Source organism: Drosophila miranda, chromosome XR (genome assembly GCF_003369915.1).
Source record: "Drosophila miranda strain MSH22 chromosome XR, D.miranda_PacBio2.1, whole genome shotgun sequence".
In the NCBI taxonomy this organism is placed as follows: domain Eukaryota; kingdom Metazoa; phylum Arthropoda; class Insecta; order Diptera; family Drosophilidae; genus Drosophila; species Drosophila miranda.
Window position 1 is genome coordinate 8,385,164 of NC_046674.1, and position 18,313 is coordinate 8,403,476.

An 18,313-nucleotide genomic window follows, 5' to 3' on the forward strand; every position below is an offset into this window, starting at 1 on the left:
TTGGACCAGAGCTCTTTGGGTTAGCTCTTTGCGATTGCGAATGCAATGAATCTCTGAATCTCTGAATCTCTGGCCTGGTCTGGTCCGCTCCGCTCCGCTCAGCTGGGGATCCGCGTATAAAACCAATTTGAGCGGCGGCCTGCGAACCAGTTGGGCGCTGACTTTGCAAACGTTTTCACGACCGATCGATCGTCTCACCAGTTGTCCCGTTCCCCAGTCGCAGTCGCCGCCGCAGTCGCCGTCGCAGTCGCCGTCACAGCCGTACTGTAAGCAAACGAGGCCACAAGCGTACGGCACACAAAAATGCATTGGCCAAAAGCCCGCTGAAAGACACCACAAAACTCAAACAAACACAAAAATTCAGCCAAAGAAACACTTTTCATTTCGCCTCTGTTTTTGTGGCTTTGTTGTGTTTGAATATTGTGTTTTCTTTTGGCTCTTTGGGATCTTTGGGACTTTTTGTTTTTGTTTTTGTTTTGCGGCCCCACCGTCAAGTGTTTGGCTCTGGCTCCGGCTCTGGCTCTGGCTGGGCCGTCTTTTGGCCGTTTTATTCGTGCGACGTGTGCCCCAGCGAACGGTTGTTGCTTTGTCTTTGGCTTTGTATCTTTGCATCTGACGGTTACCCGATACTCCAGACGGTGCGCGTGTATCTCAGCGATTGTCTGCGTTTATTTGTTTGTGTGTTTGTGTGTGTGTGTGCGTGTGAAGAAAGAGCAAGGCAATATTTATATATACAATATAGATGTACATATATAAAATTTATTGTTGCCTTTTGCTTGTTGTGGGGTGGTGAAACACAGCCATCGTAATAGAAATATTTTTTCCAGTGCTCGCCTCCAACTAAAAAGTAGAAAAAAGTCTATTACATAAATACGACAAAAAAAAAAAAACAACAACCAAAATAATAATCAGCAGCAGCAAAAAAAAAACCCACAAAATAATACAACAAAAATCTTATGCAAATGCGTTTTCCAAAAAATAATTAAGCGGCCGCCTCAAGATTTGGCAAGAAAGTCTTTTTTGCAGTGCCTTAAAGATTTGCGGATTTGCGGATTTCTGGTCTCGGTTTTTGGATTTACCCCGCAGCCTCCTCCTCCACCACCACCTCCTCCAGTGCAGTCTCCAAAAAGGTAGGTAGGCCCTCCAGCTCCAGCCTGCAGTCTGCTGCAGAAACTCTTATACAATGCGTGTGCTCCCATTTCGGGGGGCTTACATAATTATGTATCGCTATCGGCGAAATTAGCATAATTCAATGCCTGCCACAGTCGCAGAGCGAGCCCTGCCACACGATCGTAAGCCAGACGAGGGGGGGGAGGAGGCCTTAAGGCCGTTTAAACTTTGCCATTCAGCACACCAGCGAGTGGACAGCACCGCATGAATATGCAAAAGAACAAGAAAACAAGTTGTCCCTCCCCTCACACCCCCACACCCCCAACCCCCACGAAGGTCTTTTCTCTGGCCCCTGGACAGGCAACACCCTTTTGGGTGACTGAATAGATAGTATTTCTTATTAAATCTAATCGTGCAGCATAAATCTTGAGCGGATATTTTGAAATATTTTTGTTTTATTCATGAATGGAGTGAAACACAAACATTATCGCCGTCATTAATATTAATTATTTGCGAGAATATATAGTTTTCTGTGTCAAAATAATCGCTCATCAATAAATAAAATGCAAAAGAGGCACGCTCACTTCATAAATCTTTTAAATGGTCAACAAATGTGTATTTAATTCGTCGGAGAACCTAACGAAAATGTTGAAGAGGCTTAAAACAGAGAGATATTGGGTACACAGAACTGTATACAGAGGAAAAAGGAGGCCTCAGGAGAGGTAGAACGATATAGAGAAGGAGAGGGGAAGGCTGAATGATGGTATAAAGCTCCAAGTATTATGCCATATTTTTAGAGATTTTGTTGTCTTGACCTTCCCAGTAAAAGAAACTTGTTTCGTTAGAAAACGAAACTAATTGATAATGGAATTCTATGGCAAACAATAATCATGCCATATTCTAGGCCTTCCACTTTTTTTGGGCCTGATTTGGCTGGTTGGCTCTTCCAGTGGTTGGTAAGAAGAAAAACTGAAAGCTCACTTGCATTTTCTGCTCGGCGACGAGTGGCGTGCCAGACAAAGCCAAAAGCTGAATGCTGAATGCTGAATCGATGACTTCGACAAAACAAAAAAAAAAGAAGAAGAAGGAAAGAAAAAAACTTGTTGTTTAGGATTGTGGTTGTTTAAGTGTAAGTTAAATGCAGCAACAGCGGCGGTTGCAGCGGCTACGGAGTGGCAGCCACCCGCTTGCCGCATTCTTGGAAAATCTTTGCAGTATCTGTGTGGTGTTGCCTATCTGTGTGGATCTCTGCGTTCAATTGCACATCAGTATTTACAAAGTATCCGCACCCGCAGCCAGCAGCAAGCAGCCAGCAACCAGCAGCCAGCAGCCGTAATTTATTTGCATTGTTTAGCGTCTCGTCTGTACCGTTTTCTTCTTTAGCTGCAATAAAACTTAAGCTACACGAAACGAAACGAAACGAAACAAAAAAATAAAAGCCAGCGCGATTTACATAAAATTTATGGCTGCCACATTACCAGTCGGTTAGTTAATGCTGCCTGCTGCCTGCTGGCTGCTGTTTAATTGTGTGAAAAGCGTTTGCCCGAGTCCGAGCACATTGCAACGTGTGCACCGGCACATTAAGTATACGACACGTGGCCGGTCGCCAGCCAGCCGCTGCGCTGCTCTGCTCTGCCAACCGGTTCAAATTACTCAGCCAATTGAGAAATCAAACCAGAATTGGCCAAAACCCAATCATCGACAAATCGGCTGCTTGGGCGATTTGATTTTGGCAGCTAACAAAATTATACATTTATTAGCAAATCGAACAGATAAATTATTCAATTTTATGTTAAATAATTCTTGCTGTGTGCGTCACAGAAGTTTATGGTGCTTTGAATAGACTTTGAGGCTGTTATGGAAAGATTTGAGTTCATTGAGTGCTTTGAGCAGGAGACTGAAGGGATTCTTCTAGAAGAATCACAGCATTCATGCCTCCAAGAGCTTGGGAATCTTGAAGAGAGCCCCCGCCACTCGATCACCTGCGCCGGCCTAACCTTAACCAAAAGTTGAGCTCAATATCACACCTTTTTTCCTATGGATACCACAATACGTACGAGCCAACAAGTTGGACAAGTTTGAAGTTTAAAAATTTAATACAAGATTGCAAAATAAATGTATAAATAAATAAATGGCTGCCTTTTGGCAATGCTGGTTTCCGTGGCGATGATTGGTTTGGTTTTTTTTTTTAGCTGTATCTTTGTATCTATGCGATGCAGGCCTAATGGCCACTTCAAAGGCGACTCGTCATCGCCAGCCACTGGCCAAAAATCGCACTACAAATCACATGAGTTGCCATGATCTTTTTGTGGGCTGCTGTTAAGAGGATGGACAGGAATAGGGTTCGGTGTCGGTGTCGGTTTCGGCAGCAAGGCGATCAATCAATAGCAACTTCAATGAGATGTTACCTTAGCGAATCTAAAAATACATACATCTGTATGTGCACCCTGAGTATCTCTGTGTCTCTCTGTCCAGATAACTGAACAATTTCTTCATCATCATCATCATTATCATCTTCAGCAGATGATGGCTGGAGCTGTGGCTCTGGCTGTGGCTCTGGCTGCGGTCTGTTGCCCTTGTAACGATTGTTATTTCTGCTGAAGCACAACTGCTGATATGTTAATGACGGATGGACACCGATGTCTGGCAGGTCAGAGCCCAGAGCTAGCCAGACCAGCTGCTCGGATCGGTAGCTGATCCGTCTTTTGTGATTGTCTTCTTGTCGGCTGTTGGTTGTTGCTTGTTGCCTGTTGTCAGCATTATTGTCAGAGGTCGGCTTGGGCATCGGCTTGGGCATCCACTGCTGATGGCATTTAAATCACTGAATTGGCATTGTGTGATCGATCGATCGATCAATGCTTCGCGGCGGTATCTCTTCACGCATTTAATGGAATTTTAAATAATTATTAGCTTTGTGTGCTCCCCGCCTTAGCTTCCTATACGTACAAAAACAATAAAGGCTATTATCAGAGTTAATCGAAAGGTAACTGTAGCCAAGGATGTTTCGTTTTTGGGGGAGGACCTTGATAGAAACTTAGGCCCGATATCCAACCATCGACAACATCGATGCACACATCCCCTCGCCCGATACGATTCATTAATTAAACCTCTCTTTAATTGGTAGTTTGTCACTGGGGATCTGTTAAAATATGGTTATATAAACCATAAATTAAGTTGCAATCGTTAAAGCCATCATAAGTAATTGGTTTATATTTTCCCGAGTGTCAAACAAGTTATCATATCTTCGAAATGAACTTTCTTTGACAATTTATTTCCCAGACGGTGTTTCCCCCCCTTTATAGATCGCTAAATCGCCTTCGTTTAAGGAGCTTACATTTCATTTAGCTGCAGGCGTTTCGAATACATTTTCCCGAGCTGTTGAGATCTTAATTAAATAACTTGAATAGGGATTATGGCAAAGCTTGTGTGAAAAGTGTATCCAAAAGATACACTAATACTGTACTTAAAGGAAAAGTATCTTTGCCTAACCTTTTGTTGGCCTTTTATTCATTATTTTTACAATCATTTAACAACTAAATATTTTATATATTTTTCAATTTCTTGGACTGTTTTGTTGTTGTTGTTTTTTGTTATATGTATTTTGGGGGCGCTTTGGTGTAGCTGTTTCGTTTATAAATCGGCATTTTGATCGCTTCGTTTAGTGGCGGCTCCGAGTCCGAGTGCGATCCGGTTTTCGGTTCAACTTTTAACTTTTTATTTTTATTTTCTTTTTAGTTTTTGTTGATTTGCAGCCGGAATATACATACTCGTATCCGATGCGGGGCGTCTGTTTGTGTTTGTGCTTGTGTGTTTTTAGCGATATTGATTTTTCGCATTAAGCAGCGCATTTCTGCGTACCGAAAATTTCAAGGCCAACAATCGGTCGGAGCGGGCGGAAGCCCCCATATGGCACGGCGCTTTGGAGCGGGGGCATGGGGCCCGGGATGCCGGTCGATCTGGTACCCGTTGCCCGGCGCAACAAGTTTTCCCGTTTGGCTGCTGGCTGCTGGCTACTCAATTAAACGGAATCCATTTTGTGTGTGTGTTTTTAGCCTTTTGTTTTGCCAAGTCGTTGGCGTTGAAAAATGTGTGTCTGTGCAAAATGTTGTCCTGTTGTCCAAGTGTCAACGCGTTGTTCGGCCTAATCAATTGCTACTTGGGAGTCGGATGCGATGATTAGGCCATGTTTTTGCCCGCTGCTTATGGCTTATGTAAGTCCGTCCGATCCCCACCGGATCCCCTTTGGGGCGCGGTGGCAATAAGCCGTTTCAGGTGTCGTCATCGTCATCTCCATCGCCATCGCCGTCGCCGTTTCAACATATTTCTGTTGCTTTTCTTTTTATCCATTGTTTTTGTTGCTGTTTGCTGTTGTTGTTGTGTGGCAGTTCCGCCAATTAGCGTTGCTTCCGCTGCCACACACACACACACACACACACACACACACACACACACAATGGTGAAATAATTTTCTCAGCTTTTCCTTTTTATTTTTGGTTGATTTTTCACCTTGTTGCATTTCGGCGGTGAAGGGAACATCAAAAGTAAATTTCTAATTAAATTTTCGGGTTTTTCTCTGGCGGAAAGAAGGGATTTTCGAACTTTTGAAGGTCCAAATTGTTCTTTACTGCGATCATATGGGATCATTTCTGAAATATGTATTTGTGGAACCGATTGGTTTAGAAGACCTTATAATTATCATTCCTGGTCTAAAAACAGATCTCTTGAGGCAAAGTTTCTGAATGAAGGCATCCTATGCCTACACTCAGAGAAAAATGGCAGAGCAAAAAGAGACACAATCATATTTAAAGGAAATATTTTGTTTTTAAACATAAACAAAGTGCAATTAAATAGAGCTTAATTTTATTCAAACATAAATGTATTAAAAACTCTTTTTGAAAAATATTTAATTAAAAACAAAATTAAAAAATATGTAATTAAAAAAAAAAATTAAAAAATATTTCATTAAAAAAAAAATTAAAAAAATTATAATGCATTAACTTTGTGTTCATCGTAATTTTTCCTGTGCTCTAACAGTAACAGCAAACAACATAATTTGTATCAGTGATATTATTTTATAATCAAAAATACAATCTTAATTATATAAAAAAAAAAATTTGATTTGTAGGAAATGTATTTATTTTAAGAATGAAATATATTTATTTTTAATATGAAATATATTGAAATCTGATAAAAAATCTTTTAACAATTTCCATTCTCGATGAAAATCGATTGGCATACATTTTAATTAAATTAAAATTAAATTAAAATTTCAGGGGTTTTTCTTTGGGTGCATTCCCCTCGTCATCGAAGAGTATTTCCCACTTCGACCTCACTATTATGCCCTGGGTTTTTTGTTTCATCAAGAAATAAAATAATTTGAGAAAATTTGCATAAATTTAGAAGGGGGGCCCCCAGAAACCGCTCATAAAACATTGCGCCTTCGGTTACGCGTCAGAAATTAACAAATTAGTGCGATGTTTCGCAAGCCAACGCCAACAAACTTCCGAATTAGCCGCAAATCCAATCAACGAAACGCCAAACAACAGCCGCCAGTCGACAAACGACAGCCGGCAGTCGACAACCGACAACCGACAAAAGCAACAATCAAGTCAAATGGGACTTTCAATATTGTTTAAAAAATTAATGTCGCACATGCTCGCGGAATGCAAATGTGTGACTGCACTTGCAACGGGGCCAACGGTATGGCAACGGTATGCTGGTGGCACGAAGGAGGACCCCAACAACAAGAGTCAACCAGCCGGAGCAAATTGATAGACGACCATACCCGAGCCCGATGCCGTCTCCAGAGGGTCTCGGTCTCGTCTCTCTCTCTATCGCTTCTCACGCTTGTCAGAAAATGTCAAAAGTGACGATGCGATGTACATTACGGGGGGATATCCCATCAGCCATCATGGGGCTGGCCCCAAGAACGAAGTTTGAATGCTCTTGGAATTTCGGGGGAATTTCCAGAGTTCGGGGGTCTCCCAGGGTGTCCTGGAAGGTAGTTTTTCCCCTCTTTCGTGGGTAAATTTTATGAACTCAAGATCTATGGACAAGAACCAAAGCGAATGCATTATAAATTAGTCAAAACTCCTATCGAGCCACTCCATAAAGTTGTATTGAAGAAAAAAACCCCCCCATTAAATCCGCCACTGATGGCGCCTCAAACAACAATCGTGTCTAAAATCCGTTAAAATCAATTACCTCTTGGCTAAAAGCCTCTTAAGGACTTGTGAGCGTCTCTAATGAAGTGAAGCCGCTTGAAGAGTGTTTTCCCATTAGCCAAAATCCCAAGACAACTACACGGAAATATTAAAACAAAACAAAAATAGCAGGGGAGATGCTCCACCACTCTGGTGGTGGCTCGTGGTGGTGGTGTCTCTCTTTTGGCATTTGTCACAGGCGCCATGGTCAGGCAGTCCGTCGAAAAGGTGAAAGACAGAGTAATACGTGGCTCCAGAGGCGGGGGCAGACGGACAGCTGTTGCTGCTGTGTCATCTTGGAGGCGCCTCTTTGTTCATGCCCCCTTCCCCCCCACCACCTCCCCGCCGTCTCCTTCCTCTCCTGCCATACGTTCCATGAAATGTTTTCCAGTTTTGCGTGAAGATGACTTTTTGCTTGGCCCGGGCACTGATGACCTTTTACGTCGCCTTAAGACTGCCTTCACTTCATCACGGACTCGGCTTAAGAGAGGCAAAAAATTTGCATATCATTCATTTTTGTGGTGGCAGGGGGGGGGGGGGCACCCCTCCTGGAGCCAGAAGCCTGGAGCTTGGAGTCTGGAGCCAGCGCCAGTGCCAGGAAAATTAGTTGCGCGGGAGGCCAAGACAAGACAAAAACAATTTACGATTATTTCGTCTGCAATCTTTCGTGGCATGGCCTTTGTGCGGCGCGATGGCAATCGACGTCATCTACGCATCCAGAGGCCATAAATTCCAGTAAAATGTCAAGGATTTACCAGTCAGTCGCCAGGCCCCGCCGAGTGAAAGATCCCCCAAATGGAGGTACACGCTCGTACAATAAAAGTTAATCAAGGGAATCGCCAATCGCTCAGCTCTTTCAGCCTTCCCAGGCCTCAGCTTCGATTCTCCTCCAGACCGGGTTGACAATTTAATTGAGGCAGCAAGGCCTTCTCGGCCTTCTTTCACTTCTTTCAACAATAAAAACCATCGAAATACCCAAATAAAATATAAATCAATTCGAAAAAGAAAGAAACAAACCACAAGACGCTGAATTTTGTTTTGCATAAATAGAATCCATTTACTGATTGGATCCGCCATTGACTGATTGTGTTTTAATGGCGCCCCCCCCGCCCCCCACTCGACCGCCCCCTCTCGTTCATTGTTTATTTGACAGTAAATGATTGATGCGAAATGGTATTATGAAATATCTTTGAATATTTGTCGACGATTAGTCAGCAGAAGTCATAGAATTCTGATTGACACCAAAGTGGGTCACATCCTGCTGTATCCCCCCAAGAGAAGGTGTGGACCGTACACGAGTGGTTCTCTCATTGAAACCAACAATCAATTACCGAAGAAGCCGATGCATCCGGCTTGATGAGTCAATCTCGGATCAATTTTTTTGTGGCGTGGGTTCGGCATGTAAATTGCGTCTAAGCTTTTCGGCCTGTCTGCCATGTCTGGCTTTGATTTGGTAATAGACTGTAAGCCCACTTTAATTCAATTCAATGGCCAGCTGTTCAGAGAGTTATGGCAGGCTTTTTTGCCTCCCTATATTTCCATTGAGGCTCTGGGAATTCTCTCATCTAAAACTGTCGGAATATGTATCTACAGATCGGCTGTTGGCCTTTGAATGTGTTTTTTACAATAAAACCCACCAGATAGGAGTCTCCATAACAGCTCTGGGAGGCAAGTGAGCCGGGGGTTGGCGCAGTACAGAAGCGAATGCTTAGGGGGCTTGCCCTCTCTCTCCATAAGCCATTATCCCCTACAAATATCACATTTCAGATCTAAATATTAAATATAGAAATGTTGTAGAGCTTCCTGGAAATACTTTCTGCTGCAATAAAACCAAATCTGTGGCAATTTTCAATCGATTTGTCTGAAACCTGAGAGACTTGTTTGTAAAAACAAAAATAAAGGCTATAACAGATCATTAGGAATACATAAAATTCATGAGCTGGCTTCCTTTGTAAAAATTCATTGAAAATTAATTCCAAATTTTTGTTTGTTTTCTTGTTTCAGCCATGTGCCTGCCATAAGCCATAGCCCAGAAGCCCGTAGCCCGAAGCCCGAAGCCAGAAGCCATAGACCTACGCTTCCTAATTGACAACAGAAGAGCCAACTAAATGGACGCGTAGCAAACGGCCCAAAAGAGCCAGCGAGCGAGAGTCGAGAGTTGAGAGCGTGATTTGGATTTGCATCGTGATATCGAAACAGAGCGAGCAGCCCGCCAGCAGGCCAGCCAGAGGCGAAACACCTCAACGAGGAGCCAGAGAAACAAAATTCACGCCAAAATGTTCAACGCCACAAAAATGGTTTACAGTTATAGAATTTTATGGCTTTCCGGCGTTTTACTAGGTGAGTACCTGTCCCCAATAGGGGACTCCAAGACGGAGACAGACAGAGAGGGAGACAGACAGAGACGGAGACACAAATTAAATGCTAAGTGCGTCGATTAAGCCATTGACGTTGAGGTTGGTTGCTTTTTGGCCCGTTTCGTTGTGTGCTGGGCCATGCGTGAGCCAAATAACTTATGGAATTGGCCATGGCCTGTAGAAGGCGAGAAGAAAGAGGGAACGTGGCCAACACACAGCTGGCCAAGTGCAAGAATTGGAAGGGCGACACAGACAATTAGCAAAAGAAACAACAGAAAAACCACACAAGAAACAAACGAATACAGAAAAGAGCCTTTGAATCTTTGGCATTGGAATCAATATTGGATTTATTTCGTTGCAGCTCCCATCCTGCTGGCCGCCATTGCGGTTCAGGGCCAAGAGCCAGCCAGTCCAGTATTTCAAAATCACAAGACGAAGGAATGGACGAATTTAGATAATATAACATTCTCATTCGATTGCAAGCGGCGTTCGGTGGGCTTCTATGCCGATATGGAGTACAATTGCCAGGTGAGAGAGAGAGAGCGAGTCTTTTCGTTTGCCGCCTGAAAGTATGCTAACATTTCTGTGCCATAGATCTTCCATATGTGCGACGAAGAGGGCAATCGGATTCCACACCTGTGCGCCAACGAGACGAGCTTCAATCAGGAATACAGAATCTGCGATTGGGACTACAATTTCAATTGCACAGAGTCACCCGTAAGTCCGCAAACCTTGCCCATAACTTCCTAAGTCTATAATCTATCTGTATCTGTATCTATTCGGCAGAAATGGTTCTATCTGAATGAACTGACTTACGCCACGGATCCGCCAGATGAAGACGATGAGGATTACTAAATCGATTTGCACTTAACTAAATATTTATTGTCTTTGCAAAAGAACAACAAACTAATTAAATTAAAATGCGTGTAAAATTCCATGAAATGAAAATGATAATGAAAATGATATGATATGAATATTAATTTAAGCGACTTGTTGACAATTTTTGTTGAGTTTCGTTTTGTAATTTTTTTTTTTTTTGTATTTTAGTCTAATTGCGTAACGATAGAGCTAGCGATAGGTCTAGAAATAGAGAGACAGAGGAAGAGGAGGCGAAGGAGAAGGAGAACGAGTCGTGTTGTGTATATAATGTATATAGAGATGGTCCCCCCCACACCCACACCCACACCCACTAACCCCCCCCCCCTTTTTTTTTGCTATTTGAAATTACATTCCCGATAGTCCCCGGAACAACTGCGGATCCCCCCCCCCCACCCCCCAATTGTATAATTTACAAATAACCTTCGTATAAGCAAAGTTCAAACGAAATAAAAACGAAATCAAATTCTGCTGCTACCCCAAAATGCTCTTCATAATTAATTGACTAATTTGTGGCGGAGAAACAAAGCGTTTGCCATCTTTGCACGTCACGGGAATCCACCGGACGCCATCGACTGGGTAAACAACCCCGGCATCAGGTGGTTGCTGGCACCGAACGTTACCCGGCGATGAGTCAAGTTCAATGACGAAATACGAGTGGCCGCAAAAACAGGGCTCCAAAGCTAATTGGGAAAATTGCCATCCGGCATCAGTGCGTAAAATTGTCCCGCCGCGGGGGCCTATAAAGGGGAAAAGTCCGAGCGCAACATAGATTAGTCGGGAAACACAGCTCCAGCTTCGCACAAAATGTCACACCAGTCCAGCCACAGTTGCAGCCTCTTCTGGCTATCGATGGCCACCCTGCTGGCGGTGAGTGACCTGCTCCCAGACAGATCTAACGCCCCCAACTAACTGTGTCCCTCTTTCAGCTGACGACGGCCCAGTACTACACACAGTACAATCCGTACTACACGGCCAGTCCGACGTTCTCCAGCTTGAACCAGTACTACTACCAGACCACGCCGTATCCCTACTACTACAGCACGTACACGACGCCGAGTCCCTATGCCAACACTAAGATACGCATCTGGCCGTATGTGATCGGCCAGTATCTGTATCCGGTGTACAACAACAACAACTACAACAATCCCTATGCCTCGCTGAGCAATCCCAACTGGCAGAACTACTACGCGAGCGTCTATCAGGCGAATTGGGGCCGAAAGTAGGGCGGGGGATGTACTATTAATGTTTATTTTGTGTTCAGTTAATAAAAGATATCGTATATATCGGAAGAGTAATGGCAGGTAATGGAATACTCTCTACAGAATCCCAACGGAAACGATACGGATAATGACCTCCATCAAAATGCAAATATTCGATGTTGGGTAGAATGGTAAACAGATCAACCGTCAAAAGGTGTGAGAACCGTTAGGAATAGAGCGTTCCAATGAATGGAGCGGGGGCCCATTAAAGCGGGGCCCAGACCAGAGCGAACTGAGCCCCGAAAAAACCTGAACCTGAACCCGAGACGAGACGAGACGAGACACAACCTCCCGGTGAACCCTGAACGTGAACGTGAACCTGAACCCAGTCGAGAGGTACTTAACGGTTTTCACACACCATCGCCAGGTTCCAGTTGGGTGGGGTGCCATTATGTAATGATTTTTGGGCAAACTCGGCTGCATCGGACATCGACAGAGCAACGAACTTGACTCTGAACTCTCGACTTGCGACTTATGACAGTTGCAGTTATGTTTGTTTATGTAACTGAGGCATGTGGCAATACCATTTGATGTAATGGCAATAAAGAGTGGCATGATCGTAAACTCGAACGAACGTTCGTTTCATTTCTGGAGCAAGATTACTATTGAAAACCTAACTGTAACTTCCTCATGGAACTGTGACAATCCATTAGCCACAAATCAAACCCTAAGCATCTGATCAGAAAAGGTTCCTAAGGTTCTTAAATGCCCAACCTCCTATAGACCTAAAGAATGCCTCTGCTTATCATGCAAATCACTGCAGACGCGAGACGAGAGACGAGAGACAGATGATCTTCGGTGAATGTGAATGGATCGAATGAATGCCCCCTTGGGAGTGCGGCATGCGTAAAAGCGAGGCTATGGGAGAGATGGGAGAGAGAGAGAGTGAGAAACCTGCGTAGTGTGGAAATGGGTCAAGACAATCACGAAAGCCTCAGCCAGCCAGAGAGCGACGGAGATCGTGTAAAACGTTGCCGGCAAAAATGTTTGCCATCACTTTGGCCCCACGAAATGAGAAAGCCCAAGGAGATTTATCTTCAAAGACCTCTAAATGCTCTTTTTGGTGACATTTATGGCCGGAAATATGATTTATTTCAGCTGAAAATAACTAAGGGGCAAGAGGCAAGTTTGCTGTGGGATCTGCAGATAGTCTGGCGATCTTTAAAAAGGGTCTGTAGGGGCTATCTTCACAGGCACAGGAGCTGAAACAGAGCTGATTTCTGTTCCAAAGTACTGGCCAACGGAGGCCTCGTTTAGGCAGTGCTTAAAAGCAGATGCAGGGAGCAGCAGAGCAGCAGAGCAGCGGATCAGCAGAGCCCCAACAGAAGAGCGGCAGCGAGAGAGGAAGAGTGAAGGAGAGCAGCATTGCAGGGCACTGGGACTGGGATTGGGACTGCGACTGGGTCTGCGACTGGTACTGCCAGTAATTTGTGACGTCAGTTGTGCGTTTTGTCACGTTCGTCAAAACATTTTCATGCTCTGCTCCATTGCACGACAATTCGTAATAAAAGCACACAACATGCACAAAAAGAGATGGAGACAGTGGCAGAGAGAGAGAGACAGAGACAGAGCGATTTGGACATGGAGCGACATTGACTTTGCAGTTTTTTTGGTTTCGAGTCGATGTTGGTTGATCTTCTGCTGCCGTTTAGGGGAAATTGTGAAGAAAGTGTTGAAAACGAAATTGTAACTGGAAGAGCGTGCGCCTCTCTGTCTCTGTATCGCTGTCGCCAACTGGCTCTGGGAGAGCGGCCAAAGCAAACAAGCCCGAAGAAGCGCTGGCCAAAACAGAGCCAGAGACCCGTCCAACACCGAGAGCGAGCCGCAGACGCAGCAGCAGCAGCAGAGGCAGCAGCAGCAGAGGCAGAGGCAAGACGACGGACTTTACCTGTTGGCCGGGGCCAGCGCCAAGTGGCAGTCAGTGGGTACATCTCAAGCATTGCAGTCGCCACCAAACCGCCCAAGCAGGCATTCATTTCGATACGGACTCAATCAGAGCGCCTTAATCTTGGCCAAATACAGAGCACACTCCTTGGACTCCATTGGCCACTCTACCGTGTTTTTTTGTGTGTTTTTTTGTTATTGTTGTTTCTGTTTGCGTGTCTGCTGAAGATTGGCGTGAAAGTGGTTCATTGCCCGGCGCCGCAGTGCAATTGAATCTGAAATAATTAAGGATACTCCAGCTGCAGGCCCCAATTAGCCATAGATCACAGAGTCTGAGCCATCATTAAAAAATGGTAAGTCATATGTCGGGGGAATCCCCCCAATACTGGGGGCAGGGTGACCATTGCCATGCCAGGCACGCGTTCGGTGTCCGCTTTACCCCAATCTCGGCTCAAAAGACCCCCACAAAAGGCCCAAATGAAGGCCAAAAAGCTAGTGTGACAAATGCCAAATTCTTGGCCACAATCTTTTGCTTGTTTTGTGTTGGCCAAAAACTTTCTTTTGAGGCGTGTTTTCATTCCGCTGCCCGGTTTTCAATTGTGGTTCAAATCTTGGCCCATCCCCCCCCCCCCCCCCCCCGCTCCCCCTGCCATATGGCCCGTGTCATGAACTGCGACATTTAATATGTTTATGGACATTAGATAATGGTCAACCGGGCCTCAACTCAACCACGTGCCACTCAATTGCATAATGGCTGCAAAACCGTCATAAACAAAGAAAGTCGTGCCTCAGATTCATAATTATCTCGGGGGGGCTGCGGGCTTTGGGCTTTGTTTTTATGATTTTATTAGCATACACATAATTATTAATTATATGTGGGCCAATAATAATGTTTGGTTACAGCCCACGTGAAAAGAAAGTCCCAGGGAATTTATGCCCCCCTCCCCCACACTTCAATACAAGTAATAAATGTTTCATTGGCTCAATTAGGCGGGGGGTAAAAAAAATACCATATAATGTTTATGGCTTTTAGGTATAATTTGGATAATTTAGGGTATTTTCAGACAGAACAAACGGCACCAAATTATTGGCAAATTAGTGCAAATAACACGATAAATGGGCGATGGGAAATGGCAGTCTGAGAATACACATATTGTGGAGAGGGGGGGGAGGCCCTCCCTTGGGGGATCAGTGAAATCTCGGTCCATCAGCAAGTGCAAATATTTGTGGCAGCCGCAGCCTGTTTTTTCGGTTAATATTTACATATAACGAAGCTCAAGTCGAACGAAATTTCACCCAAGACTGGGCCCCTGAGCCCTGACTCAGATTTGATAACACTCCTCGCTGCGATGACGAAACAGCCCCAGAAGATGCTAATTAATGTGGACTGGAAGTGAAACTAAGCTGGAAAAACTGCGTTCAGTCTGTCAATCCGGAATGGATAACTATGCAAATGCCAGACACTATCTGTGGATGCATTTCTCTGGCTGTTGCATCACTGGAGAGAGAGAGAGACTTTCTTTCTTTGTTTTCTCGCCGGGCTGCATGCGTTGCATTCATCGAATTTCAATTAATTTTTGTGTGAATCAAGGCCATGCCAAAATAGATTTCCATTTACAGTTTTCGAGCACAAAAGCGTTTTGGCCTACTAACAGGAAAACGAAGCGATGGGCCACAATGCTCTCCAAAATAGAGTTTTTGTTCTGTTTTTTTGTTGTTAGATAATGCGAATGCCATACACAAATTATGTCTAGCATTCTTTGGGCTTAATTCTCAGCCTTTGGCCAGGTTTTTTTGGCATGCAAATTCTTTGCGTTAATTAAAACATCTCCAGCGAATCGGGGGAACGGAGCCAACCGTTAGATCCACATAAATTGTTTACTCTTTTGTTGGGGCCCCCAAGGGGAAATATCTTCCCCAAATTGGTAACTACAATTATGTTTTTCGGCGGTTTTCTGTTCTGCCGGTGAATTGGAAATGGAAAGCTCCCCAAAACAATCTCCCAAATCCAATGACTTTCGGTTTTTTTTTTTCTGTGTTCGTTCTGGGAAAGAAATTTCGGGCTGGGGCCAGGTCATATTTAGATTTCACTTTACGGGAAGCCATTTGGCCAAAAGTAAAGGTTCCAAAATTGAGTGTGTGGGAATTTTAAATGTTTTACAAATTCGAAAATCGAAAGATCTTCCCTCAAGGGGTTATATATTCCCCTTTAAATGCCTTTTCCCCAATTTCCTTTTGGTTTTTTTGGGTATTTTCCCGATCTGTTGGCCCAAATTAGCGGCTGCTTAAATTTCACTTTAGTTATATCCGGCAAATGCGTCAAATATAAATCGAAACCCATTTATATACAATATCCGACAGATAGGTATTTTTTGGCAACCTTTTAAATTAACATATAAATTGCCATCGCCAGCGGCGGCAGGGGCCAAAGAAGAAATATTTCCTAAAACGCAAAAATGTTTGATTGTGCAACAGTTTAAAATGGGAAATGCTTTCGCACCCCAGACCTGGGGGGGGTGGGGGAGGGGAGTGCGGGGCCATAAAAAAGGTTTTACGAGTTTGGGTCTGGCCTAAAGTGGATTCTAAAATGCGTTTCACAGGGCCAGAGGACAGGTTCGTTTCCCAAGTCTTTCGTTTACGCAATTTCCGACCGAACCTGAATCCGAACTGGAAATGATGAAATGGCTTTTAAGCGTCTCTTTTTCTGTCTCGCTGTCATTCCTAGACAATGAGCGACACACACTCGAGCGTACTGATATAATTTCTCTGTCCTCTCTCTCTCTCTCTGTCTATCTGGCTCCACTTTCAGTTTCTCACAAAGAGTTCAAGTGCGAGGCACTCACTGCTGGTGCTGTTGCTGGCCCTCTGCTGCCTGAGCAGCGCTTTTAGCGCCAAGATAACAAAAAAGGTCGAGAAACCCTCGACTAGTGGAGAAAAAGCCGAGCCATCTGCCGCCGAGGAGGCTGCCCCACCAGTCGGCGAGGAGGAGGAAGCCGATGAAGAGGAAACCGACATCGACGAGGATGATGATGATGACGAGGAGGAGGAGGAGCAGGAGGCAGACAAACAGGCAGCAGCGGCTGTTGCCGCCACAACCGGTGGCAACAAGAACCCCACCGCCGTTCAGGCGGCCACAGACCCCACCGATCTCAGTGTCTGGGGCATGGTGCGCACACTCTGGACCTGGCTGCGCAGCGATCTGGGTGAAAGCCTCTTCGGCGACGACGACGAAGAGAAGCCATCCGCCGGCGCCGGCACCGAAACCTCAGCTGTGGGTGAGTCAACAAAAGCCCCCAAAACATTTACAACAATTAGTGGAGCTCCCCCCGTGGTGGTCCAGTGCTCGACTTTGACTTCCATTTCAAAGCTGATTACATCTGCCTCTTGAATGATTAGCGGCTCTTCTAATCAAGACCCATTTCCCAGCTCTCCCCGCCCCGGCCGCTTGACTCACTTTCGTTTTCAATGAAACCTGACTCGAGCGAGGGCTCCACACAGAGACAGACCACAACAATGCGGCCTAGAGGCGCTAAAAGGTGTTAACACCCAGGCATCGAGAGAGATGTGTCTGTCTCGGGACCTTTGTAATTTCACTTTCCGCATCAACTTATTTACGAGTATTAAATAAATAAGAAAAACGGTGTACGCTCATCTCCAAAATGATGAGAAAATATCTCATACATTTTTTTGTGGGCTGTAGGTATTTTTTGTTTGCGAATTGTTTTTTATTGGACTTTCGCATAGCCCGAGCGTTCAGGTCTGTTTATTGATGAAATTATTGTAATAATGGCAGATAAACCCCGACTGGAATCCCATTTGGGGCAAGTGATTTCTTAGAGCTTGCCATTCCTCGCCATCGCCATCGCCAGAATTAATGAATTACGATTTTCTCTTTCAGAGGGTCGTACCTTTGGCAAGATCCGTCGCCTGCAGATGGCCCTGATACCGATCATCTTCAAGTTCGGCGTACTGTCGGCCATGGTGGCCTTTCTGGTGGCCATCGGAATGAAGTCGCTGTTCCTGCTGAAGGTTTTGGTGCTGATGAATGCCGTGGCCATTTTGGGCAAGTTCATAACGCTGAAATCGACCCTCTTTGGGCAGTACGAGCACACGGCGCCCACGTTCAACTATCCCGGCTGGAATCCCCATGCCAAGGAGTCCTGGGGAGCCACTGGTCTGAGCGGACCCGGTGGACCCAACGGCCATCCGCCCAGCAAGGAGATTCATCTGCACATCCACGGCAATGCCCAGACCCAGGCCCAGCTCGCCGGCCAGGGCTACAACTATGAGACGCAGGGGGGCTGGGCCAGTCGCTCGGATCCCTATGGCGGCTACGCCCCGACGGGACAGTTCGGGGAGAGCCAGCAGCCGGCTGTGGCGACTGCCGACGCGGTGCCCAAGGACTCCGATCCCATGGCCCTGCTGCCGACCAAGTACCGGGCGAGACATCTGATCCGCTGATAGAGCTGCTGCCGACCCTTGGGATCCGGCGACGACCACCGCTAAGAACGCACACGCACTTTTAGTCAGCGGACTTTACGAGGACGCAGCTTTACGTACACCTAAAACTAGTTAAACGCCTAAATTGTAATTAAATTATTTTCCCCCAAAGTAGCCCTAA

General features: G+C 45.2%; 3 protein-coding genes across 3 annotated transcripts; all 3 read left to right on the forward strand.

Annotated features, from left to right (window-relative positions):
* The first annotated feature begins 140 nt into the window (after positions 1 to 140).
* Positions 141 to 11,028, forward strand: LOC108153639 (U-scoloptoxin(01)-Er1a). Its single transcript, XM_017283742.2, has 6 exons — positions 141 to 266; positions 828 to 1,130; positions 9,318 to 9,653; positions 10,032 to 10,198; positions 10,265 to 10,387; positions 10,457 to 11,028. The coding sequence occupies exons 3-6, from the start codon at positions 9,590 to 9,592 to the stop codon at positions 10,523 to 10,525; spliced, it is 423 nt and encodes a 140-aa protein (XP_017139231.1). The 5' UTR covers positions 141 to 266; positions 828 to 1,130; positions 9,318 to 9,589; the 3' UTR covers positions 10,526 to 11,028.
* A 75-nt stretch (positions 11,029 to 11,103) lies between these two features.
* On the forward strand, positions 11,104 to 12,394 carry LOC108150855. The gene is made up of 2 exons (XM_017279158.2): positions 11,104 to 11,416; positions 11,476 to 12,394. Exons 1-2 carry the CDS (start codon positions 11,354 to 11,356, stop codon positions 11,770 to 11,772), a joined length of 360 nt encoding a protein of 119 aa, XP_017134647.1. The 5' UTR covers positions 11,104 to 11,353; the 3' UTR covers positions 11,773 to 12,394.
* A 1,324-nt stretch (positions 12,395 to 13,718) lies between these two features.
* Positions 13,719 to 18,313, forward strand: LOC108150815. Its single transcript, XM_017279119.2, has 3 exons — positions 13,719 to 14,045; positions 16,502 to 16,967; positions 17,591 to 18,313. Exons 1-3 carry the CDS (start codon positions 14,043 to 14,045, stop codon positions 18,151 to 18,153), a joined length of 1,032 nt encoding a protein of 343 aa, XP_017134608.1. The 5' UTR covers positions 13,719 to 14,042; the 3' UTR covers positions 18,154 to 18,313.